Raw genomic sequence first — 27390 nt, 5'->3', positions numbered from 1 at the left:
CGTTCACAAATTCAGATGAGGAAGGCCTTTGTAACAGTGACTTGAAATTAAGAACCTGTAAAAAATTCGGTAAATTTGACTCCATAAAATAGCAGTGTTTGAAATAGTCCATTAGTTTGAAAATGTATGAAAAATACTGAAAGTAAATAAATCAAGAGGTTAGCAGTGAAATTCTTTGCATTTTATAGTTATTGATGAATATTATTTTCTTGTTTTTATTCCACAAATTCCACAAATTGAATGTATCCCTTTTAGAATCATTAGAAAAATTGTCTGCAAAACTGTTTCTGCTTCATTAGTTTCTTAGACTTTTTTTCTGCCTCCATACCTTTCTAATAATTTTTATTCTTTTCCTCTTGTGTCTCACATGCAGAGTTGTTCCTTCCTTGGCTGATTCCCTTTTGATTTCTTCAGGGCCACATTTCATCCATTATGCTCCCCCTTTTCTTGCCTCTTTCATGTCTTCTTTACTACTGGATCATTTTTTCTTTCCCTATAAGCACATCTGTTAACTGATCCTACAATGTCTGACCTGTAACCATGAGGCACTTCTTCCATGAAGGTGGCTTCTGCCTTCTTTTCATTACCAGACCTTTTGACAGAATAGTGGGTACTTATTGTCTTTATTTTTCTACCACCAGGTCATTTGTTAACTTTTGTCAATCTTGCTAGCCTGTAAATTACTTTACCACATACTCCACTTTGGAGATCTTCTTTATCTACCTTCATATAGCTCCATTGCCGGTGCAGAAAGTTCAACCTTCCTACAGACAGAGCAAGGCTCAAATTCTTGTTTGCCTGGCAACCAAGACCCTCCACAATCTTGACCCAGCTGACTTTACCTCATATTCCAGGACCCCTGACCCACTCTATACATTCTAGCCCAACTGCATCCTTTGCTATTCCCCAAGCTCTTCCTGCCCCGTCCCCCCACTGCACATTTATTGTGGGGGGTTCCCTCTACCTTTCCTCATCTGTGTGTTTCAAGGCTGTTCTGAAAGAGACTCGGGCTCACGCATATCTGGTTCTCCTCTCCTTTTGGGCACATGGGAGGCTTACCCTCTCTTGCCCCTTTGCAGTTAGGCAGGGTATTATCAAGGCTTTGTTTTCTGGTTCAAGATCTTTGGACTGTCTCTTCCCTGTCCCAGGCACTGAGAAGGCAGCTGTTCTAGAAGTGCTTCTCTCTTCTCTTTTCTTTTTTTGAGTGTCATTTTGGAGAATCTCAGATGTAAAAACTCAAGTCCACACTGTCTGGAAGATCGAATCTGGAAGTGATAGAAAGTTCTCTTGACAGCTTTGCCCCTGTCTTTCTGAGAAAGGGGTTGTGCACAACATAGGAAGAATGGGCACTGGGGCCAGCCTGAGACCAGTAGCTGAGTGATAGGAAGGCCTTATCTGCCTCTGTAGAGCCAGTGAGGAATCCATGAATTGTAAACATTAAATTTACATAGATTAAATATTTAAAATATTAAATCTAATATTGTAAATATTAGATTTCTGAATCGTGGGCACTTTTTTTTTTTTGAGACAGAGTCTCACTCTGTCGCCCAGGCTGGAGTGCAGTGGCGCGATCTCGGCTCACTGCAACCTCCACCTCCTGGGTTCAAGCAATTCTCCTGCCTCAGCCTCCCAAGTAGCTGGGATTACATGCGTGCACCACTATGCCTGGTTAATTTTTGTATTTTTAGTAGAGACGGGGTTTCACCATGTTGGCCAGGCTGGTCTCAAACTCCTGACCTCGTGATCTGCCTGCCTCAGCCTCCCAAAGTGCTGGGGTTAGAGGTGTGTGCCACCGCACCCGGCCACATATATGTTTTCTTCACATGGGTGGTGCAATCAAAATATGGAACTATTCAATCACCACAGAGCTTTCCTTTGTCCTATGCCTAATTTGTTCTCCATTCTTATAATTGTGTCATTTCAAGAACGTTATATACATAGAATTATCAAATATATGGCCCTTTGAATTGCCCTTTTTCACTCGGCATGATGGCCTTGAGATCTTTAGGACATTTCTGTGATCTCTAGTTTTTGGCTATTACAAACAAAGCTGCTATGAACAATTGTGCATCTCTTCAATCCTTTTACTTTCAACCTACCTATATTGTTATATTTAGCTTTTTGCAGAATGTATCGTACAGTTGGATCATGCTTTTTTATCCACTCTGCCAAGATCTGTCTTTTTTCTATGTCTTTAGACTCTTTCCATTTGCTGTAATTTTCTATATTTAGCCTGTATTGTATTTATTGTATTCTGTTTGTTCATTCTGTTTTTTGTTTGTTTCTCTGTATTCTTTTTCCTGCCTTTCTGTGGGTTACTTGAATATGCTTTAGAGTTCCATTTTGATTTATCTATAGTGTTTTTTAGTATACCTATTGGCATAGCTTTTTAAATAGTTGCTCTGGGTATTTCATGCTGTATGCATAGCTTACCATAGTCTACCAGGGTTAACGTTTTATCAGTTTAAGTGAAGTGTGGAAAACTCACCTTTGTTTATATTCCTTTACTCGCCTCCATTTTAATATAATTGTCTTAAATATTTTCTACACATATATTGAGAACCACATCAGACAGTGTTATACTTCTTGCCTCAACCATGAAACATAATTTAGAAAACTCAGGAAGAGAAAGAAATTTATTTAAATTAATCGTATATTAATTTTTTATTATATTTTTTCCTGTCTGATCTTCCAAGTTTCCTTATTTTATAGTTTCGTTTGTGTTTAGGGAATTTTCTTTAGTCATTGTTTTAGGTTGGTTTGCTGGCCACATCTTTTAAGTTTCCTTCATCTGAGAATGTCTTGATTTCTCTTTGGTTTTCTGAACATTTTCAAAGGGTATATAAATCTGGGTTGACAGTTTCTTTCTCTCTCTCTCTCTTTCTTTCTTTCTTTCTTCCTTCCTTCCTTTCCTTCTTCTTTTCCTTCCTTCCTTCCCTCCCTCCCTTCCTTCATTCCTTCCTTCCTTTCCTTCTTCTTTTCCTTCCTTCCTTCCCTTCCTCTCTCCCTCCCTCCTTCCTTCATTCCATCCCTCCCTCCTTTCTTTTCTTCTTTTCTTTTCTCTTTTCTTTTTCCTTCTTTCCTTCCTTCTCTTCTCTTTTCCTTTCTTTCTTTCTTTCTTTCTTTCTTTCTTTCTTTCTTTCTTTCTTTCTCTCTCTCTCTTTCTCTTTCCTTTCCTTCCCTCCCTCCCTCTCTCCCTCCCTTCCTTCCTTCCTTTTTCTTTTTTGTCTTGCTCTGTCACCCAGGCTGGAGTGCAGTGGCACGATCTTTGCTCACTGCAACCTCCGCCTCCCAGGTTCAAGCAATTCTCCTGCCTCAGTCTCCCGAGTAGCTGGGATTACAGGTGCCCGCCACCGTGCCCAGCTAATTTTTGTATTTTTAGTAGAGATGGGGTTTCACCATGTTGGCCAGGATGGTCTCGATCTCTTGACCTTGTAATCCGTCCTCCTTGGCCTCCCAAAGTGCTGGGATTACAGGTGTGAGTCACCACGCCTGGCCGACAGTTTTTTTTTTTTTCTTTTAGCATTTGAAAACTATTGTACTACTTCATATTGGCTTCCATGGTTTATGGTGACATACCTGCCATCAATTAAATTGTTTTCTTCTATTGGTAAGGTGTCATTTCTCTCTCACTGCTTTCATAATTTTTTTGTCTTTAGCTTTCAAAAGTTTGAATATGATATTTCCTGGTGTAGATTTCTTAGGGTTTATCATTTTTGGGGTTTGCTTGGTTTCTGGAATCTGTAGGTTTTTGTCTTTTGCCATATTTGTAAATTTTCAGTGTTTATTCCTTCAAATGTTTTTGGCTTCACTTTTTATCCTCCCTTACAGAACTCCGCTGACATGAATGTTAGATCATTTGATATAGCCCTAAAATTCCCTGAGACTCTATCTTTTTAACACTATTTTTTTTTCTGTTTTTCAGGTCGGATGATGTCTATTATTGTATCATCAAATTCCCTGATGTTTTCCTCTCTGGCCTGCATTCTGCTGTTAAGCCCATCTCCATTGAGGTTTCTATTTTGGTTCTACGGTATGTTTCCGTTCTGAAATTTCCACTGGAGTCCTTCCATCTTCTTCTTCATTGAGTCTTCTCTATTTTTGCATTTGTTGTAAGAGTTTATTGAAGCATTGCTTACTGAAGCATTTTTATGATGACTGTTTAAAAATCATTGTCAATAAGTAAAATAGTGTAACTGGATGTTTGTAACACCAAAGATACATGCTTGAGGGGATGGACACCCCATTCTCCATGTGATTATTACACATTGCATGCCTGTGTCAAATCATCTCATGTACCCCATAAATATATACATCTATGTACCCAGAAAAATAACAAATAAAAAGTTAAAAACCCTTGTCAGTTAATTCTAACATCTTTTTCCTCTTGATGTTTGAATTTGTTGATCATCTTTTTTCATGTAAGTTGAGATTTTATGATCCTTGGTATAAAGAGGAATTGTTGATTGAAACCTGGGCATTGGGGCATTATGTTATGAGATTCAGGATACTATTTAATCTTATGTTCTAGCAGATCTCCTCTGACACTGTTTTGGTAGGGGAAGGGGGACACTGCTTCATTCCTACCAGGTGGGAGTAGAAATACAGGTTCTCTCCACTTTGCCCCTATTGACACCCAAGGGGAGGGCCCCCCTTATCACTGCTGGGAGGGAGGATTTTAGACTCCTTACGTGGCCTCTGCTGATACCACCCTGGCCAGGAGGGGCAGGAATATCTTGTTATTGCTCCCATGCAGCTTCCACTGACACTGCATGGGGGTGGCCTTGGTACTGCTGGAGGAGGGAAAGAGTTCTGACTGTCCAGTAGGACTCTTGTGACACTAAGAGGAGAAAAGAAGAGCCTCACTGCAGCCTGTAGAGTTAAGTCCAGGCTTCCCGTGTGGTCTCCACTGACACCATGATGGTGGGGCAGGGAGTGCTTCCATGTCTCATAGTAGGAATGAAAGTCCTGGATCTCTCACTTAGCCTTCCCTGATTTCACCCCAGTGGTGAAGTTTGAGTGCCTTATTACAGCCTGGGAAGGATAGAAGTCTGGACTCCCCACCTGGCCTTTCCTTGTGTGGATATGGGTGGGTGAAATGATATTTTCTGTGGTGTTTGGCTGAGTTGAGTGGTTAGTGTCTAAAGGTTTTCCGCCTTTCTAGGCTGCCTCTTTTCTGGTTCTTTAAGCAGAGCAAGCTCTTTCTGTTTGTTTGTTTGTTTGTTTGTTTTGTCTGCACCTGTTGGTGTTTCTGGTAGTTGGTTTCTCCAGCTCCCCGTCTGGAATATATGAGATAAAAAGCTAATCCAGGGAGCTCACCACAGTGTCACTCCTGGAGTCTCAACATCTTTAGGTGGTTTGGCTTCTTCTTCTACCTTTCAGAGTCCTCTTATATTTATTTGATATGTAATTTCCAGGGTTTTTAGGAGGAGGAATATGGAAATATACATCATTCTGGAAGTTCTCTACCTTGTTTTTTAAATATATGAGAATAATTATTCTTATAACCTAAATGTCCAATAACAGATCAATGTACCTTATGGTACATTATGCAACCAGTAAAATGATGGCTACAGGCTGGGTGCAGTGGCTCACACCTGTAATCCCAGCACTTTGGGAGGCTGAAGCTGGTGGATCACAAGGTCAAGAGATTGAGATCATCCTGGCTAACACGGTGAAACCCTGTCTCTACTAAAAAAAAAAAAAAAATTAGCCTGGTGTGGTGGCACACACCTGTAGTCCCAGCTACTTGGGAGGCTGAGGCAGGAGAATCGCTTGAACCCAGGAGGTGGAGGTTGCAGTGAGCCCAGATAGACTGCACTCCAGCCTGGGTGACACAGCGAGACTCTGTCTCAAAAAAAAAAAAAAAAAAAAAGTGATGGCTACAATACAATCTTATGTTTTTATTAGAATTAAAAATGCTTAGATGACATAAATGAAAGAAAAATTACACAAGTGTGTGCATATGTTAGTATGATTATAGATGTGTGGAAAAATCTATCGTAAGAAAGAAAACTGGAAGAAAGTACCCCAAAATATTGACTATGGCTGTTTGGAAGATGAAATCATAAGTGACCTTTTCCCTTTTAATGAGCCAAATTTAAAAAAAGAGAATCTAGTGCTTTTATAATCAAAAAATACATTTTATCGTATTTTATTCCTAATATTTTTCCTCAGAAATATACACACAACTATTTTCTAAGATATATGACATTTCTCATGGGTTCATTAATTTATTTGTATTTGAGGAGTTAAAAAATATTTTCAGCCTGGGTTTATGTACATTGAAACTATGGTTATGGGTTTAGATGATTTCCTTGCCATAAAATGAATATTCTATCAACAGTAATCAGCCATAGAGCTATATTTACCATGCTAAAGGAATAAAACACGTTTTATTTGGAGATGAGCAAGAATGCTTTATGGGCTTCCAGTATACCACAAATAAGCTGGAAGGAGAGGAAATAGTAAAGCAGAAAGACTGAGGATACCTGGAGGGCAATTCCAGGATATGAGAGCCTCCTGGATTTGTGCTTCCGGTTTGGATGTCCCTGGTTGAAGCCCCATCTCCTTTCTAGGATGCTGCTGGCTTTGATTCCTCTACCTGCTGTCCTTAACATTCACAAACAGCAGTTTTCAACAGTGCAGATGACATAGGCTGAGCATGGCTCACAAGTGTTGCTCGAGGTGCATGTGGTCGAACATGGGCTACAGGAAAGCCTGGGGAAAAATCGATTTTCAGCCAAGCTTAACAAGGGAATCTTGATAAAATGGCAACTCAGAAAAACCGTGTCAAAATTTGCCCTACAAATTATGTTCTGAAAAAAACTCTGCACAATAGCATTGACTGAAGCCTGTTTCTTCTCTGTACCCAGAATTGCCACTTCATGTTCACTGTAGCAGTGGCAGTTGAATAGTATTTTATATTTTTTCTTGATTTTGCAAATGTTATCTTAGGCCTATTCCTGATTTTCCTTTAGTGGAAAACAGGAACAAAGGGAGATGCCAGCATGAGATGTTACACTAATAATTAATCTGCCTTTAGAATATTTTTAAAATATCTCTAGTGTCATGTTCTTAACCTCAGCCACTTTTCAGCACTCTTTTAAGAAGATCCCTAAACACACTGGGGAGGTCTGAACTTGTCCAGACTTTGGGGAAACAGGATTCTTTTACATCAGCCTCTTTGTGACTCTGGGGGATTTCATGAGTAACTGTGGAACTTGCCTGCTGTCCTCGCTGTCCAGCAGGCCCCGGTACGTGTTGATCTCACCCTCCAGCCGGGCCTTCACGTCCAGGAGCACCTGGTACTCCTGGTTCTGTCGCTCCAGGTCGCAGCGGATCTCGGCCAGCTGGTTCTCCAGGTTATCGATCAGGCACTGAATCTGGGCCAGCTGGGAGCTGTACTGGGCCTCGGTTTCTGCCACGGTGCATTCCAGAGATTCTGTCTGCGGGAGGAAACATTGTCCAAAGGACCATGAAGTGCATTCTCTCGGGCCAGAGTGCCTACTTTCAAATTCCTGCTTACCCTTTTCTAGCTATGTGACCACTCGCAAATTATTTAGCTTCTGTGAGTCTCAGTTTTATTCTCTGTATAGTGGAGAATACAAAGTATCTATTTCATTAGACGGTTGTGAAGATTAAGAGTTAATATGCGGGCTGGGCGCGGTGGCTCACGCCTGTAATCCCAGCACTTTGGGAGGCCGAGGCGGGCGGATCACAAGGTCAGAAGATCGAGACCATCCTGGCTAACATGGTGAAACCCCATCTCTACTAAAAATATAAAAAATTAGCTGGGTATGGTGGTGGGCGCCTATAGTCCCAGCTACTCAGGAGAATGGTGTGAACCCGGGAGGCAAAGCTTGCAGTGAGTCAAGATCATGCCATTGCACTCCAGCCTGGGCGACAGAGCGAGACTCCGTCCAAAAAAAAAAAAGAGTTAATGTGCGTAAAGCATTTAGAACAGTGCCAGCCATACTGTCACTGTTCTACGTGTCAACTATCACTACCACCACTATGACTATAGCAATACATGACATATTTGTGAAGCTTAAGGACTATCCACAACATATGAGAGGAAAGATTGAGTTTGGGCTCTTGGCGGGGGTGGGTAGTATAGTGCTGTTAAGAGAAGAGGCTCTGGATACCAGAGGCTGGGATGGGCATATGTGTGGTAAGGGGATGAAGAGAGGTTGGTTAATGGGTGCAAACATACAGTTAGACAGAAGGAATACGTTTTCATGTTGGACAGCAGAGAAGGGTGACTACAGTTAACAACAATACACTGTGCATTTCAAAATAGCTAGATGAGAGGACTTGAAATGCTCCCAACACATAGAAATGATAAATACTTGAGGTGATGCATGCTCTAAATATCCTGACTTGATCATTACACATTCTATGCATGTAACAAAATATCACATCTACGTAAAAAAAATTTACGCATATTATATATCAATAAAAATAAATTTAAAGAGAGAGAGAGAAGAGACTCTGGGATTCAACTGGCTGAACTCAGCTTCCAAGTTTGCCTCTTAGAATTGCATCCTTTGCAAGTTACTTAATCTGAGTCTCAGTTCTCCTTATCTGTGTCATGGGATAAAGGTATCTATCCGGTAAAGTTACTGTGAGCCTTAAATGAGCATAGTGCCTCTCACAGGATGAATGCTCAGCTATCGTTCTTCTAGGTGTTCTCCGCAGGGCCTAATGACATGCACACAGTGGTGCTTGACCAGAACTGGTTCATGTCATCTTGAACGCATGGTGTTCCTGTTGCTTGAGTGGGGGGTGGTGCAGTGAAGGATAAGGTTGAAGTGTAGACCCTGGGAAACTGTAGGATGAAATGTTTGAAAATGATTCTTTGTTTTAGATATAACAGTGAGCCTGGAAAACTGGCCTGAATCAAATGAGAATTAAAACCTGCCGGAATGCTTAAGTGACCATGGCCCGGAGGTTTCTCTCCAGCTCTGCTTCTCCCTCCCTGTCTCTGAAGGCTGCCGCAGCATCAGACTCAAGCCCAGGAGTGAAGGTAAGGCATCTTAGAGGACAAGCTGTGGACCTGTCACTTCTGCTTCTATTAATAGCTGGGTAAACGGCAGTACTTGGGAAAGGCAAGGAAATGTGATCCTCGGATATGGAAGAGGGCTTAACATCTCAGGGCCTGACTTATCAGTGACACAACGGACACTGCCTTTGCCTCACGCACCAGGCTTTGCTGTGCTTGGAGCTCAATTTCCAGAGCACTGGCTGTGCGTTTCAGTTCCAAGATCTCCGTCTGGCAGCCCTGCAGCTGCTCCGCGCTGGACAGTTGCTGCTGATTCAGCTCTTCTGTCTGAAACACAGACACCATTAGAGAATTCAAAAAAGGCAGAAGTCTGTAAGCCTGACATTTTTTCAATCTGGGTACTGACCTGAACAGCCAACCATTCTTCAGCTTCTCTGCGATTGTTGGCAAGCACCGTTTCATACTGACAGCGCATCTCATCCAGGACCCTGTTGAGGTCAAGGGTGGGGGCAGTGTCCAGCTCCACACTGAGGCGGTCGCCAAGCTGTTCATGAAGCAAGTTGACTTCCTGAAAGTGGGATGGTGTAAAGAATGTCACAGAATGGTGGGGAAAAATCCATTTGACATCCAATGGCATTCTACTTCTGTTTTTTGGAGCAGTGGGTAAAAGTGTGAGATTTTGATTCAGATTGCCTGGGCTGAATCTCTTTTCACCACTTAGAAGGGCCTCAGTTTCTTCGTCTGTAAAATGGACATAATAATTGGACATTTTTCCAGAAAGTTATTGTGAGATCTAGAAGAGTCAATCTATACATAATTAACTTATAAAAGTTAATTATGACACATAGTAAGGTGTCAATAAATGCTAGCTATGATTGTCATCAACAAATGTTCAAAGAGCAAATGTACTTTGTTACATCATTCAGCTTTTCATTTTCTAGCTTTATCAATATATCAGTGGCTGTATATTTTATGATTTTTAGAAGTTTATAAATGCGGAATATTTAAAAACACTGGTCCAGATAGTGCACAGTCTTTATCCCTTTTTTGAAATGGACTTCACAGTCTGTTCCTCAGCCTGATTTTCATACCCTGTGGACTGGAGCTAGGGGTGGCATAAAGCCTCCAAAGGAAGCCATTTGTGAAGTTACCTCCTCCACAAAGGCAAGGGCAGGAGAAGAGTTTGATTCCTTCATCTGGCACTGTCTAGGGGTTATTTCACACCTTAAATCAGAGACACACTGGAATGATCAGGTTGAATAGTAATAATGCCTCGAGTAGTTTTTGTTTGTTTGTTTGTTTGTTTTTTGAGATGGAGTCTCGCCCTGTCACCCAGGCTGGAGTGCAGTGGTAAGATCTCGGCTCACTGCAACCTCCGCCTCCTGAGTTCAAGTGATTCTCCTGCCTCAGCCTCCCGAGTAGCTAGGACTACAGGCGCCTGCCACCATGCCCAGCTAATTTTTGTATTTTTAGTACAGATGAGGTTTCATCATATTGGTCAGGCTGGTCTCGAACTCCTGACCTTGTGATCCTCCTGCCTCAGCCTCCCAAAGTGCTTGGATTACAGGCGTGAGCCACCATGCCTGGCCCTGCCTCGAGTAGTTTTATTCCAGCTTAAACAACATCTGCCCAAATTCGATTTACAAACATCAACAGATCATCTGTCAATGTAAGTACGTTACTCTCGGAGTCCTTCAGCGGAGTTGCCACTTTCCTTACCTCTTCATGGTTTTTCTTAAGGCAAAGGAGATCTTCCTTCAGAGACTCCACATGGGCCTCCAGATTAGATTTGCACAGGGTCAGTTCCTCCAGGATCCCATGCAGGCTGCTGATGTCAGCCTCTAACAGCTGGCGAAGGGACAGTTCACTCTCGTACCTTTCACAGCAAAAGAGAAATCCAACGCTTACTTTGCTGAACGCTGTGCAAAGTGTGGGGATACATGGAGGATCGACACATGGACTTCAGGAAGCCATGTGCATAATTTCTCTTAATTCCTAAGTAATGATAAATTCAAGCTTTTAAAACATTCTTAACTTTAAAATATTATATAGAGAATATTTTTGTGTGTGTGTGTGAGAGAGAGAGAGATTGAGAGAGAGAGAGAGAGCCATAAGTTATTTTCAAATTAAAATTAAAGCCGGGCGTGGTGGCTCATGCCTGTAATCCCAGCACTTTGGGAGGCCAAGGCGGGCAGATCACCTGAGGTCAGGAGTTCGAGACTAACCTGACCCACATGGTGAAACCCTGTCTCTACTAAAAATACAAAAATTAGCTAGGTGTGGCGGTGCACGCCTGCCTGTAATCCCGGCTACTCAGGAGGCTGAGGCAGGAGAACCACTTGAACCCAGGAGGCAGAGGTTGCAGTGAGCCGAGATAGCACCATTGCGCTCTAGCCCGGGTGACAAGAGTGAAACTCCTTCTCAAAATAAATAAACTAAATTAAATTAAATTAAACTTACTTTGACTTAAAGTCATCAGTGGCCAGTTTGCAGTTGTCAAGCTGTACAGCAAGTCTAGAATTCTCTGCTTTCGTGCATAAGATCTGGGAAGCAAGTCATTATGTGATAAATGATTCTTTGAGAGAAACCTAAATAAACTTCTATCCAACAGTTATGCCATTAGCTATCTTTTGAAAGTCTTTATAACAAAGTATAAAATCACCCTCAGCCTGCTTTTTTTATTAACCTTGTCACTTCACGAAGAAAAAAAGCAGAGCCAATTTAGAAACAAAATAATGAAATAAAAAGGTTTAGTTTTTTAATAACATAAGACATTTTGCAACATTCCCAGGCAGTTGAACACCATTAATGCTTTCTCCATCAGTAGTCTGTATTATGAGTATATCCTCTCCCATAATAATAGAAATTCGTGAAGGAGAGAAGAAAATGATTACTAGGTAGTTAAAAAGATGGCATTTCATGATCTGTGTTCAGATAATGTAAATGTTCAGTGTCACGTACAAAAGCGATTTTGGATATAATACAGTTTTTCTGCATTCTATAGATGATGAAGGAAAAGTCTACAGGCAAGTTACTTTATTATAGTCACTCAGTAATCAGGGGTAGCTCTGGGGCTGATGCTGAGGTTTTCTGACTTTCAGTCCGGTGCTCTCCCCTATGTATCATTAACTCTTAGAATTTTCCTTTCCCTTGGTTTCCTTCTGTAAAACAGCCCCTTCTAGTAGAAAGATAAAGCAAACCATAGATCAGGAAGGTGGAGCACTAGGGCAACAGGACACAGACCTTTTGTTGGAGATCTTCAACGATGTTGAAGTAACGCTGATAATCCGGGCACACCATTGGGATATCCTGTTCACATTGTTCTTGGATCCTGGATTCCAGCTCTGCGTTGGTCTCCTCCAGGCTGCGCACCTTCTCCAGATAGTTGGCGAGTCTGTCATTCAGGAACTGCATCGTCTCCTTCTCATTGCTGGTGAACACCCCATCCTCACACCAGGCACAGTTCCCCAACAAGCAGGGACTATTACGACTCCCCGTAAAGTAGCATGGCAGGAGGCAACCAGTCAGCCCGCGAGACCTGGATAGGAAGCTTGGAGTCTGACATCGGGATGTAGCACAGGCACCGGGGAGACAAGCTGTTTCCACGGAACAGCTTGAGGCAGGTGCACAACCGGAAGCCGTGCCACAGGACTCAGGAGAGCAGTGTGTGGAGGAGCAGTCAGAAGTCATCCTTCCAGAAGCAAAGACAGAGACTGGCTGCAAAACTTCAGTTGCCTTGACTCCAAAACTCTCCTCTCCTGAGAGTTTTATAACCCCCCCAAAATGGGTGTTTACAGACTGCACCGGATGTTTTCTTTATCACTGATGGTGCCAGTTTTCGTACAAACATCTCATTAGAGTTGTTTATTTACTGAGGAAGAGTTTTATGCCTCATAAAATAGGGATAACTTCAGGTTACCAAAGCAGGACCCACACCATTTCCATGTGCAAGACAAAACACTTATTTCAGAAAATCGTCATAGGAAGCATTGTGCTTTTGACAGAATAATAAAAGAAAGAGAAAATTTGGCCAATGAATAATTATAGATACAACTCATTACAAATCAGGAAAATAATATGTCCACAGATTTTGATTCTGTGGATTGATTGTTTGTGTCGCCTTTTAAAATTAGTATTACAGCTCACAAAATGACAATTATTTGTTTGTGCCACCACCCTAAAAATGGTCAGTGTGATTAGTAATCTTTCAATGCTTTTTGTGATCTCAGAGCATGTGCTGATAAAGACTGGAGGAGTGAGCTATATATTGGGTTTAAAGTGTGTGTGTGTGTGTGTTTGTGTGTGTGCAAACCATGTCTACCTGCATACAAATGGAAAAGTCTCTTTACATAACTGATAGGAATAACTTGTTTTTCTGCAGGCAAAAATATAAATTGGTTAGAGCTGGAATTATGATCTTTGATTTCCTGAAACTTGCCTTCTCCACATTTCTCATTTCTTATTGTTAGATAAGTTATACTATTTTACCTGTATTCCTAATAAGAGTGAAATATAAATTCTAAGTTATAACCTTTTACTCCCTTGGGAATTCCTTAATGATTATACTTCAGAGTAGGGGCAAGGAACCCACAGGAATCTTTTCTTCTGAGATGTAGAGCCTGTTTTATCCTATTTATTTATTTATGAAGGCCTGAATTTCATGAAAATTAAAAATACTGGAACTTGGAAAATAAAATTCTATTTAGGTTCCAAATCAGTAATTCCACTGGATGAAATCTCTGGTGCCAAATCTGACAGACAGGAACTTGAGATACGTAATTTTTTTGAATTATCTCTTGGATTTCACCTCCATTGTGAAGGATAATCTATTTCACTTTGCTTGGTTTTAGTCGTTACATTTATTTCATTTTCAAAGGTGCATAGAGAAAATTGTCTCTAGAATTTTTAAGAACATTATAGGAAAAAAACACATTAATCTGAAAAAGTTAAAAAATTTTTGATCCAGAATAAACTTATTTTTTCTCCTAATCTTGAGTGCTACTTCCTAGGTACCTGATAGTAGAAACCAAACCAAACCAAACCAGAAGAACATATGTAAGTGAGTTAAAATAGTCTCTTAGGATTTATTACTCCCTGGGCAGAGCTGGGTTTGAATTTAGTGATTCTCTTTACACATCAACACTTATGCAAAAAGTTCTTAGAGTGTCTCATGGTATATTGACGCTGCTCTGCAACAAATATGAGTTCAAGGATTCAAAAACACTTCTGAAAAATTACAAATCTCTGAAAGAAAATTATCTTTTCACAGTAACCTAATGAGTCAAAAGAAAAATATCTGTGAAGAAAACCCATGTTTTGGTTGTCCATCACAGGCTCCAGTTAGCTAAAATGCAGTCATGTAAGTGCAGGTAAAATAAGAAATATTTCCTTCTGTCTGGAACTAATTTCTAATTGTAAATTATTTGTTACTGGTTATTGTCCTGCAGGTAGGACTATTTATTTTGGTCTTGATTAATTAGGTAGTGTTGTATAATGATCTATAGCTATAGTCTCCATCGTAGAATATAGAAATCACCCAGAATTCATTTCTGTGGAGTCCTCCTTAGGGAAAAGAAGTCAGGCTGGCAGGACCAGAGGAAAGCAAGTTAGTGGGTGCAGCGCACCAGTATGGCACATGTATACATATGTAACTAACCTGCACAATGTGATAAATAAATAAAAAAAACAAAAAACAAAAAACAAAGAAAGAAAGCAGGTCATGTATAAGACTCACCTTCTTCATGGTCCGGGACACATAGCCCTCCTGCACAATATTCCTGCACCCAGCTATCACCAGACCTTCAGCTGATAGAAAAATGTAACTTAGCTCACTGCAACCTTAGTGTTATCAGTACCACACAAACCCTCTTCAGCACACAGTACAAGCACCATCCTGTAAAATCTCCAGCACTCCTTTGTCTCCTTGCAGACAGCCCCTTCTCTGCTGTGCTGCCCATTGCTTCCTTGCAACGTATTTTCATACGTTCTCTAATATATCTGCCTTTCTTTACCCACAACTATCTTGATAAATTCTTCTTACCCCCATGCCACCAGCCCCAGATAGTTGCTAATCACCCGTGACAATTTCTATAGCATATCATCACCAGAAGAAAGGAACATTGGGAATAGAGAAAAAGAAATAGATGTCATGAAAGGCCATGATAAAAAAAAAAAAAAACCGACAACAACACGGTAGTTTATTTTGCATAATACTATGCTCTTACCTTACAACATCCACCTAGGCTGCCAGAATCATTTTCCTAAAATACAAACCTGCTTTTTGTCGCCTTCCACTTATGGAATGCAAACTTTCTACCTTGGCAAATATGACCTTCCCTAACCTGGTGCCAATTTACCTTTCTGGGCTCACTTCCTGATGTTCTCTCTCACAAACCCTAAGCTCCAGCCATCCTTCAAGCTTCGTAGGTACTATTTTCTTGGTCAAATGCTCTTCTGCTATTCCTTTCCTGGATGAACTCACATGTCAAGACTCAGCTGAAACGTCGTTCAACTGCCTCATGTGGAGATGTGGCTCCTCCCAGAGCACTTTGCACACACCTCTGCTATAGCAGTTGTCTTGTTGCTTTTAACATTTGTGCGACAGGTTATAAGAGTTTACATGAGGCCTTAAGAAATTTGGCTCAGGGCCAGAGCTAGTATCCACATGCAGCAACTTGGTTGATTTTCACTGTTTTGGGCAACAACCTAAATAACTTTTAACAGTGCCTGGGAATGTTCAAGGGTCAGCTCGGGTTCAAGCTGCAGGGGAAACACACAGCTGGCCGGGCCACAGGGTGGTCAAGGTAATCTGTTTCCCAAGGCAAAGAAGGAAGTGGAGGGATGATCTGGGTGACCCTACAACATGATCAATCATATTGAATAACTTGGTCACTCTACATTATCCTTTATGTAAATTGTTTTATTCAGTTAGTTGATAGGATTAGCAAATGGATTTCCACCCCATCTATGTTCTTGAGAAATATTTCCTGTAAATTTCTTTTCTTCTAATGATCTTGTTAGGTTTTGGTATCAAGTTACATACTGGGTTCACAATATGACTTAGCTCTGCGTCCCCACCCAAACTTCATCTCATATTGTAAACCCCAAATCCCCACGTGTTAGGGGAGGGACCTGGATGATTGGATCATGGGGGCAGTTTCCCGTATACTGTTCTTGTGATAGTGAGTTCGTTCTCAGGAAATCTAATGGTTTTGTAAGTGTGTGACAGTTCCTCCTTCCCACGCTCTCTGTCACCTGCCCCCATGTAAGAAGTGCCTGCTTCCCCTTCCACCATTATTGTAAGTTTCCTGAGGCCTCCCCAGCCATGTGGAACTGGGACTCAATTACACCTCCTTCCTTTATAAATTATCCAGTCTCAGATATTTCTTTATAACAGTGTGAGAATGGAGTAATACTGTTCATAAATTAAATTGGGAAATGTTTCCTCTTTATTTCATGAAATTCTGTAAGATTAGTGTTATTTATTCCTTAAATGTTTGATGGAGTCCAGTGAGGCCACCTCTTCCAGGAGTCTCCCATGTGAAAAAGTTGTGTTTTGTTTTTAACTAGGAAAAAAAATGGGCGCGGTGGCTCAAGCCTGTAATCCCAGCACTTTGGGAGGCCCAGGCAGGCAGATCACTTAAGGGCAGGAGTTTGAGACCAGCCTGGCTAATATGCTGAAGGCTTGTCTCTACTAAAAATACAAAAATTGGTTGGGCATAGTGGCGAACACCTGTAGTCCTAGCTTTTCGGGAGGCTGAGGCATGAGAATTGCTGAAACCTGGAAGGCAGATGTTGCGGTGAGCCGAGATCACACCATTGCACTCCAGCTTGGGTGAGAGTGAGACTCCATTTCAAACACACACACACACACACACGCACACACACACACACAAATATATGTATATTTGCTGACCTCTACATCAAATTGCTTACCTCTACTTATAGAAACCTCACAATGCTATTCAGTTGTTCTATTTCATTTTGTGTGAAAGTTGCATTTTTCAAGGAGTTTGTTCACTTCACCTAAGTTGCAAAAATACTGAAATAAAGTTGTTCATAATAATCCTTATCATGAATTTTAGTATCTGCAGTGTCTATAAATTCTCACTATTTAATTCCAGATATTGGTAATTTGTGTTTTATCTCATGCTTCCCCCATCAATCTGGCTTGATGTTCATCAGATTAATACTAATGTATTGTTTATTTCAAGGTTGCTGAAAGAGTAGATTTTTGATGTTCTCACCATAAAACAATGATCAGGTGCTTAGGTGATGGATATGTTACTTAGCTTGATTTATCTTTCCACAATGCATACATAAATCAAAACACCACATTGTACCCCACAAATATACATATACACAATTATTATTTGCCAACTAAAAAATAACTAAATAGAAGTACTTTATGAATCCTTTCAAAGAATCAAATTTTAGCTTCATTAATTTCCTCATTGTTTTCTATTCATTGATTTCTGATATTATGTTTATTATTTATTTCTTTCTCCTTACTTTGAATTTTAATTGTTCTTTTTCTATTTAGTTGAAATGAAAACTTAAGTGATTGATGAAGAGGTAAATGAAGGTGATAAAGATGTAAATCTTATTTTCTAATATAATCATTTGCTGTATATTTTCTACTAATCCAATGCTGTATGTATCCCATAAATTTTAAAAATCTTTTGTTTTCATTATCATTCAGCTCATAATATTTCTTAAGCTGTATTGGTATTTATTATTTGATCCATAGGTTATTAGAACTGTGCTGTTTGATTTTCAAATATTTGGTGATTTTTCTAAGTATCTGATTGATTTCTCATTTAATTCCATTGTGGTCAGATAACATATTTTGTTAGATTTTGGAATTTATGGAGACAAATTTAATGACCCAGAATATAGTCTATTTTGGTGAGAGTTCCTTATGCATTTGAAAAGAATGTATATTCTGCAATTGTAGGGGGTAACATTCTGTAAATGTAACTGCGTAAAATTGTTTGATACTATTATTCAAATCTTCTTTCTCCTTGGTAATTTTCTTATCTGTTTGTTCTCTCAGATCCTGACAGGGGATATTAAAATCACCAAATGTGATTTTGGATTCATCTATTTCTCTCTTGACTTCTGTGATTTTTTGCCTTATTTATTTTGAAGCTCTGTTATTGGGTCATATTTTTAAGGATTATATTACCACCTGATGAATTTTCCCTTTTTCATTATGAAATATCACCTTAAAATTATCTAATATTTAAGTGGCCAAACTTCTTTCTTATCATTACTATTTGCGTGGTATGTCTTTTTTTCAGACTACATAATTCAATTTTCTTGTGCTTTTGTATTTAAAGTGAATCACTTTTAAACAGCATAGTGCTGGGTTTTCTTTTTAAATCCAATCTGACATCTTCTGGCTTTTTATTGGAGTGCTTACTTTATATTTAATGTAATTATTGATATGGTTGGTTTAAAATCTACCATCTTGCTATTTGTTTTTTATTTCCATGTGTTTTTTGCTTCCTTTCCCTTTTATTTCTCATCTTATTTTGGGCCAATCAAACATTCTACTTTATTTTCTATACTAGCTTTATAAGTATATATCTTTTAATAGTTTTTCTAAAGGGTGGGGTAGTTCTCTCAGGATTATGATATGCATCTTTACATTTTTGTACTCCACTTGGAATTAATACTGTAGCACTTTATGTAAAATACGAGAACCTTACCACAGTAGGGTTCTTTTTGCCCCTTTCTGTTCTTTGTGCTATTATTGTCAAATTGCTTACTTCTACATATAGAAACCCTACAATGCCATTGTTTTTGCTTTAAATCATTGTCTTTTAGAATATTGAGAAAAGGAAAAAGAGAAAGTCTCATATTTTATCCATGTATTTACCATTTTCAGTGTTTTTTTCCTTCCTGAAGGTCTGAGACTTCATTTTGTATAATTACTCTTAAAATTTTTTTATTGTGGCAAAATACAAGTAACATAAAATTTACTATCTTAACTACTTTTAAGTGTACGATCCAGTGGTATTAAGTACATTCAAATGTTGTGTGGGCATCACCACCGTCCTTCTCCATAACTCTTTTCACCTTTTAAAACTGAAACTCTGTTCCCTTCAAACAACTGCCCATGAAGCCCGCCCTTGTGTCCTGGCAACCATTGTTCTGCTTTTCATCTCTATGATTTTTTTACTACTTTTAACTACCTCATATAAGTGAAAGCATATAAGTGAATAGTATCTTTTTGTGACTGGCTTACTTCACTTAGCACAACATCTTCAAGGTTAATTCATGTTGTGGCATGTGTCAGAAAGTCCTTCCCTTTTAGGGCTGAATAATATTCCATTGTATGGATGTACCATATTTTGATTATCCATCCGTCTATCAATGAGCACTTGTTTGTTTTCATATTTTAGCTATTGCGATTATTGCTGCTATGAACGCAAGTATACAAATGTCTTTTAGCGACCTTGCTTTCAATTCTTTTGGGTATATACCCAGAAGTGGAAGCGCAGGATCATAAGGCAATTCTACATTTAATTTTTTGAGGAAGTGCTATATTGTTTTTCACAGTCACTGTACAATTTTACCTTCCTACCAGCAATGCTTGAGGGTCCCAATTTCTCTCTCTCTCTCTATATATATATATAATGTATATATTATATATTTTACATATATATGTGTGTATATATATATAAGGGGTTTTGTTTTGTTTTTTGTTTTTTGAGGCGGAATCTTGCTCTGTCACCCAGGCTGTAGTGCAGTGGTGCCATCTTGGCCCAGTGCAGCCTCTGCCTCCTGGGTTCAAGTGAGTCTCTTGCTTCAGCCTCCCAAGTAGCTGGGATTACAGGAGCCCACCACCACGCCCAGCTAATTTTTGTATTTTTAGTAGAGACGGGATTTCACCATGTTGGCTGGGCTGGTCTCAAACTCCTGACCTCAAGTGATCCACCTGCCTTGGCCTCCCAAAGTGCTGGGATTATAGGCATAAGCCACCACACCTGGCTGTTTTGTTTTTTTGTAGTTATTTATTTATTTATTTATTTTATGGCAGCCATCCTAATGGGTGGGAGGTAGTATCTCATTGTAGTTTTGATTTGCACTTTGCTAATGATTAGTGATGTGATGCTGAGTACCTTTGCCTGTGCTGATTGGCTATTTGTATATCTTCTTTGAAGAAAGTCTATTCAAGTTCTCTGTCCATTTCTGAACTGGTTTGTTTGTTTTTTGTCGTTGAGGTAAAATTACTCTTAAACCAAAAGGACTTCCTTAGTGTTTCTTATAGTGTAGATCTTCAGGCACTTAAAAAAGAAGTCAGCTTTATTCACCTAAAAGTGTTTTTATTTTTTCTTTAATTTTGAAGGTTGTTTTTGCAGACTGTAGTGTTCACAATTTTTTTTCCTTTAGGACCTTTTAAATGAGGTTTGATTTTCCTCTGACATCTATTTTACCTGAAAAGAAGTCAGACATCCATTTTTTCTTTGCTGCCTTCTATTTGATTTGTTTTTTTTTCTTAATTGGTATTCAGCAGTTTGACTATGATATGTGTAGGTGGTGTGTGTGTGTGTGTGTGTGTGTGTGTATTGCAATTATCCTGCTAAGAGTTTATTGAGATTCTTGAATATATGGGTTAATAAAATGTCACCAAATTTCGAAAATTTTTGCTTTTATTCCCTCCCAAATTTTTATTTCCTATTCTTTAACTCCTCTCATTCTGAGACTCCAATTTCATCCTCGTTTCACCACTTGGTACTTTCCCACAGGCTTCTTGGTTTCTTCAATTTCTTTTTCCATCCTTTTTTCTACCCTGGCTAGGCTGGAACCTCAAAGTCTGTTAATAGTGAATGACCTCTTGTATCTCCACTCAGCTTCTAATCACCCAGCAGCCACTCTTTGCTATGCCTGATGGAATTTCAGCCAGCGTATTTGCAACTGTGCCTTCTGTAAGTACTTGAGAACTTTTACACAGTCTTCTTTACTTACCTACGTATATCTTCTTCCTCTCCAGAATCACTTTCCAAACCCCATTTAGATATAGCTACTCGTGTTGCAAACATGACCTGTGTAGAGCAAGAAGAACAGAGTATTTCCATCTTGAACTCTCTTCTCCTTCTCGGCTCCTAGGCTCAATTGGTGACATAACTCCACTGTCTAGTCTTTCTTTGATATTTTCTTTTCCTCCATATCCCTTTGATGACTAGCTGCAGTCAATTCCTCTTTGACGATGTCTTTCCCACTTTACCCCCATGACAACAGTCTTCATCATTCTCAATTTTATGATCCCACAGCACTTTACTAATACTGCTGGTAGAACACATCTTTTTTTATTATAACACAGCAACTGGCATTCGATAATTATTAACCGTAGGAAGAAACAAATGGATGTTGTGTTTGTATTTGCTTCACCTGCCAGATGGTTAGCTTATCTTCAGCAGGGACAATAAAACACAGGACACACAACAGACATTTAATAAATCTGAGTTGAATAAATAATGACATTATTATATTTTTTTCATAAATAGATCATGTCACCTGGATTAGTTTATATATTTTGTCATATTTGGTGTTTGGGTAATGTTCAGTATTTCTCAACCTGTCTGAAACCATTTTTTGGGAGGACAAGTCAGGAAAAGTCTACTTTCAAATATGCCGATGTACTAGACCATCTTACGTGCAAGGATGTTTAATTTTCTTAAAACAGCAAGAACAGCAAAATTAAGAAATTTTTGTCCATACTGCCACCATTTTCAGTTTCACTAATGTTTCCAGTTTTTCTTTAAATGCCAATGTTCAGAGTTAAGAAACGCATTTAATGAATGAACAGAAATAAACAGAAGTAATTGTAGACACTTGTGCTATGCCAGAGATGTAAAATTTATTAGGATAATCATGAAGAACTTCCTTAATTTCCAGAAAGATACCACCCAAGACTGAAAACAGAATTCCCAAACCACCCACAGAAAGAGACACTTTAATATGAAGGAATCGAACAGCTTCAGGAAGCTATAGGCATCCACTGATTCAAACTGCAGTTGGTTATAGCTGAATGGTCATTGAAAGTTTCTTGGTCTCTTTTTTTTTGCAGGGGTGATTGTGGTAGTACCATCCTTGTTCCAATTTCTAAAGCAGAGTACATTAGTTGTAGGTACTGAGATAGGTGAACGCTAAAGCTTCTATGTTGACTTTTTCAATCTCAGGCACTGAGCGAAGTAGCCATCCATTAGCAGCCTCTTGGGAGGCAGGGCTCACAGCAGGGCTGAGTGAAGGTGGTGAGGTTGAGGGTCTCCAGGCCTGGAGTTGGCTGGCAGGAGTTGAGCAGGAAGCAGGTGGGCACGCAGGGCTGAGGAATGTGGCAGGGTGGGGGACAGTTGTCACAGCAGGTGGGCTCCAGTAACCAAACTGTGTGTGGGCAGGTGCTGGGCAGGCAGACTCCACAGCGGCAGGATTTGTCAGAGGAGCAGATGGTGGTGGCAGGCCCGGTGGGGACACTGCAGCCTCGAGAGGCACAACAATCCATGGCTATCGGAGTCTGTGGTATTTATGGGTTTGATTGAAAAGAAGGATAAGGCTTCTGAGGTGTGAATATCTCTCCTTTCTCTGGGGCTCTTATATACCCTCTCCACTGGGAGTTGGTCCAGCCAAGAGGCTTCTTTCCTGGTTCTTGTTTATGTTAGTGTACCCATTATTCTTTAATTTGTTTGACATTTAGACTCTGTAAAGAGTCCCCATTTTCCTAATTAACTTTTATTTGAGTTCATTGCTAAATCTGAACTGATTACCCTTGCTATTTGTCACTGGAACACAAGCTTTATGAGGTATCACCAAAGCCTTCTGTTATTATATTTTCAACACCAGCCCTGCTGGGGAATATTGCATGACAGTGAGTCTGTAATATGTGGGCCTGCTCTCCAGTGCTGCTTTATTTTTAATCTGTCACTTTATCTATACCAATTTGTCTGATAAAGTATTCTTGTTTTAAAGAGTTGAACTTAATTTTACTTTCTTTTAGCTTTGAGGCTTTTGAAGATCAAAATTACATTAACATGAAGAAATATGCCATTGAGAAATATGGAAAAACTTTTAAAAACGCTTATTATTCTAGTTTTTTACTATAAAATATTTTGTGTACATTGTTTATCATTACATTACATTACTGGAATCATATTGTGCATAGGTTCTGAAACTTGCCTTTGTGTGTGTGCATATATATTATATATATATAATTATCTTATATTTTAAAGTGTTACTTTTAATATTTCTTAGCATTTATTATATAATTGCACTTCTATGTTACTTTAAAATTTTATATTATTATGCATTGAGGTTATTTTCCACTTTTCTCTACAATAATTCTGGCAACAGAGCACCTCTGTATATAAATCTTTGTGCATATTTTTGATTATTTCAGAAACAGAATTAATTATTTGGTAGAATTATAGGGGCAAATGTTAATTTCCAGTATTTTTAAGGCCTTTCATATCATTGCCATACTGTTTTTCAGAATGGTTCTATTTACCTACTTTTTTTTTCAAATTATCTATTTCTACCAGATGTGTTTGATTAAGAATTCCCATTTCCTATACCTTTGACAGATACTTTATTTTAAAGGTGTTTTCCAATTTCATTGGTGAAAAACACAATTTTATGATTGTTGTGTCTGTATTTCTTTTATAACCAGCTAGGTTGAAATATTCCTTCATATGCATATTGGCCATCTGTCTTCTATTGAGAGTTGGCTTGCTTTGTTTCCTTCACTGCTAATTGTGGGCAAATTGAATTTTTAGCTTCTGTCTATATAGACTAAATAAAATAATAACTTAAGAATACAAAACTAAAATTCAAGTAAAATTGTTACCAAGGAAACTTATGAGCCTGAGCTAGATTAATCTGTTGACATTTGATTTCATTCTCTCTCTCTCTTTTTTTCTTTTTTTTTTTTTTTTTACAAGGTATAGCATTTTTTCCTGAAATCAAATGTAGCTGTGGTAGGAAAGACCTGGTTCTAGTACCAGTACGCTATTTAGACTGCAGGCATAGTTCAGTGTTTAAGAGGGAGCACAAGGTGGGCTTGTGGCCAATATCATTTATACACCTCGAACCATTTCCGCTCAGCTTGGTCTCATGCGTCTTGCAAGCCATGGTTCTTCTCACATTCTTCATACCTCCTCTTTTAGGCACACCTGTTGAGTGGTGCATGGTGGTGTGCATGTTTGTATGTTTTGGGAATGGGGACGTGTAGTCAAGAGGACCACCTGAGGAGTCAGAATAGCTCTTGACTGTTCCCGGTGCTGCTGGTTATCTTCCTTGTTATGGTAAGTAATTCACTTTTAGGAGCTTCATCCTTTTTCTCTGCGAAATCAGGGTAATAACATGCATATTCCTCCACTTAGAAGATTACTGTGAGGTTCACATGTGATAAAAAGGGTGAAAGCTCATGGACAACCATATAATGCTATGCAAAAATAAATTATTATCATGATTGAAACAAATTACAGATGAAATTCAAGGCAAGGTAAAGATAAAAGAAACATAGTCAAAAGAAGAAAAGAAAATGAGATGAAGGTAAGTAAGAGAGCAACCTTACAGGAAAGAGCAAACATTTATATTAGTTTATACAAATAAATAAATAAATAATCACATCTACGATTAGACAAAGTGGTTGGCATATAAATTAACAAACCTAAAAATTTGAAAAGCTCCCTATGGCTCTGATGGAAAGGGAGAATTCATGATATCTTCTGGTTCCTGGACTTTCCCCAGATTTATCTTTGTATGAATACCTGCCGAAGTGTGCACCCTTTTACTTAGGACTGATTAGTATTTCACTTATTATTTAAAAAGTAATTCAACAGACATTTACTGAGCAGTTACTATGTGCCAGTCGCTGTGATAAATGTTGGATTTATAGCAATAAACAAGATAGGCACCATCCTTGCCCTCATGAAGTTTACAGTTTGGTGGAAGAATTTTTCATACACATAACATATTATTATAAGCTGCTGCTATTATATGTTATAATAGGAAAGAAAAAGAGTAAAAGACAAAAAATAAAAGAAAAAATTATTTTGAGGGAAACATTACAAAGGAAACATGGCTTGCAGACCCTCAGGATTAGAATTTCATGGCAGAAAGCTATCAGCTTCTTACCTGGGATACAATATTACTTTGAGTTCACCATAAAAGCTTAGAGCAACTATTACTGTTTATGCAGCACATTGTGTTTCTCTAATCATAAATAAGACAAGGTTACAGACTACAAACGGTTGTAATGCAACAAGTTTATTATAATAAGCTCTTCTCTTTTATTGACAAGACTTGCAGCACTTTATTAAAATGTATTTTCTCTGCAGTGGTCTAAGAGACCTGAGAATTACTCTCCTTTGTTTATAAATGATGACAGTGATTCATGGAGAGGTGAGATGATTTGCCTTAGATGGTTCGGGAGCCAGTGTGTTAAAAACTAAATATAGGACCTATTGGGATTGAGCTACCTTTTATGTGGTTAGAAATGGAAGTTTAAACTATGTGTCAGAGATACTAAGCATTTTATTTTTAAAAACAACGCGTATCTTTTTTCTTTAAGTGAATGTAGGAAAAACATGGTGATTCTTGATGAGATGGTAGATTTTCGGGGTGCTAAAAATCTAGACACACACACACATACGCACACGCACACTCACACATCCAAGAAGTCCAGTTTTAATTATATCTTTCTATAGTCAATGGAGGGATCTGGGACAGTGCAGATGTAAATCAAAGATTAGTAATGAAAAGAGACAGAAGCAAAACATGATTACATTGGTTTCTTGCTTGAAATCTTTCATTGCTTCAAAGTTTCAGTCCAAACCCCTTTGCTTTAAGGAGCCCCTTATGTCTGGGTCTTTGCATTTCTGTCTTCTCTGCCTCACCCTCTTCAATGCATTGTTCATCCAGTCATTCCCAACTACCTCCTGTGGCTTAAAGACACCAACCTCTCCGCTGCCTCCATGATTTATTAAGCTGCTATTCTGTCTGGAACAACTGTTCCCTACCTCTCCTGCTGCCTATTCATCTTTTAAAGCTTAGACTGGATAGCTCAGAGGCTTTCCGTAGCTATTTCTCACCTTTGACACTGAATCACCAAATCAGGGTTTTAGTTATTCTTTCTGCATGCTTGCATGCCATGCTGCTCACCTCCCAGTCACAGCAGAATCCCTCAGCATTGCAATTATTATTATGATAACTTGTCTTTCTTCTTCACTAGATTTGGGAGAGACTTGAGGGCACTTGAGACTTGAGGTAATAGCATTTCTTTTATCTTTTTACTCCTGGCGTCAATATGATGCCTGACATAGGGCAAACACTCAGGAAATATGGACAAATGAATGAGTGAATGGACTAGATCTCTTGTTGACAGTATCCTCTGTAGTGTCCCATAGACTCCATGGCTGCTAAGTTCTGTTCATTTAAGGTTGAGCTGTAAAAAGCCTATGGAATTCCGTGAGAAATTTCTCTCTCAAGAGACTAACAGGTACATTGAGGACATTTTAAAACAAGTTTGTTAAAAAGCATTTGCTTCTCCCCTTCCTTGTCCTACTCTGTTTCTTGCATGTCTTCTTGTGGTTTTATTTCAATGCATTTTCAGATTTTGACTTGTGTCTTTATATATGTATTGTGTATAGATATACATACACACATATATTTATATGTGTTACATAAATGTATTGGATGTATTATATATATAATATATATACTTGTTCTCTCTAGGCTTGGAAAAGAAAAATCTTCATGAGATAAAATTAAGTAGGTTGATAAAATTAAGTAACGAATTAAAGCATATGTAATCAGTTTTAGCTCTCAACCTGAGACACCTGAAAAGTATTGGCATTCTATTGATTACTGTGGTAGAACATCTGTGCTGAGTATGGTGGCAAATAGAGGTATGTCCCTGGTGCCTTGTTACTAGAGTTGACCACTTTGAGTTCTCTCTAAGAGAAAATGAAGTTGAAATAGGTACACCTCCAAAATACCCAAATTTTAGAATTGAATACTTGCCAATTTTAATCTATGAACCAATGTACTCTTTTTCTATTATAATCCGATGTGGATTTTGTTAAAGAATCTTACATGTTTTATTTCTCTTGCATATTTTGGGTTTATTTCATAACTGTGCTCATTAAGCTTCTGGTTTCATTAGTATTGAAGGTTCTATGATGTGGTAGGAAAAATTGGGCTTTAGAGTCAGACATACAGGAGGCTGAATTCTGATTTTCTAAGTAATTAACTTTATGACTTTGAGAATGTTGAATAACTCTTAAAACTTCATTTTTTCTTATCCATTAGTGCTGTTTTAAGGACTAAATCAATAATTTACTGGTGAAGAGTAGATAAATAAATGTTGGTTCACACCAAAA

General features: G+C 38.8%; 2 protein-coding genes across 2 annotated transcripts; both read right to left on the bottom strand.

The window, feature by feature from the left end:
- Positions 1-1604: 1604 nt before the first annotated feature.
- KRT40 (keratin 40) lies at positions 1605-12747 on the bottom strand. Its single transcript, XM_054670915.2, has 7 exons — positions 12248-12747; positions 11465-11547; positions 10724-10880; positions 9411-9572; positions 9206-9331; positions 7228-7448; positions 1605-6720 (listed from the first exon to the last, which is right to left on the bottom strand). The coding sequence occupies exons 1-7, from the start codon at positions 12692-12694 to the stop codon at positions 6621-6623; spliced, it is 1296 nt and encodes a 431-aa protein (XP_054526890.1). The 5' UTR covers positions 12695-12747; the 3' UTR covers positions 1605-6620.
- A 9100-nt stretch (positions 12748-21847) lies between these two features.
- Positions 21848-22627, bottom strand: KRTAP3-3 (keratin associated protein 3-3). The gene has a single exon (XM_001169339.4). The coding sequence runs from the start codon at positions 22512-22514 to the stop codon at positions 22218-22220; it is 297 nt and encodes a 98-aa protein (XP_001169339.1). The 5' UTR covers positions 22515-22627; the 3' UTR covers positions 21848-22217.
- Positions 22628-27390: the final 4763 nt, after the last annotated feature.

The sequence above is a fragment of the Pan troglodytes genome, chromosome 19 (assembly GCF_028858775.2).
Source record: "Pan troglodytes isolate AG18354 chromosome 19, NHGRI_mPanTro3-v2.0_pri, whole genome shotgun sequence".
Classification (NCBI taxonomy): domain Eukaryota; kingdom Metazoa; phylum Chordata; class Mammalia; order Primates; family Hominidae; genus Pan; species Pan troglodytes.
The sequence above is the reverse complement of the archived record's forward strand: the minus strand, read 5'-3'. Positions and strand labels throughout refer to the sequence as shown.

Coding starts and splice junctions, on each gene's coding strand:
- KRT40 (XM_054670915.2), bottom strand. CDS start 12,694: ATGACTTCTGACTGCTCCTCCACACACTGCTCTCCTGAGTCCTGTGGC. Junction 10,881..11,464: donor ACTGATGACTTTAAGTCAAA/GTAAGTTTAATT, acceptor TTGCTGTGAAAG/GTACGAGAGTGAACTGTCCC. Junction 9,573..10,723: donor TTAAGAAAAACCATGAAGAG/GTAAGGAAAGTG, acceptor TCCCACTTTCAG/GAAGTCAACTTGCTTCATGA.
- KRTAP3-3 (XM_001169339.4), bottom strand. CDS start 22,514: ATGGATTGTTGTGCCTCTCGAGGCTGCAGTGTCCCCACCGGGCCTGCC.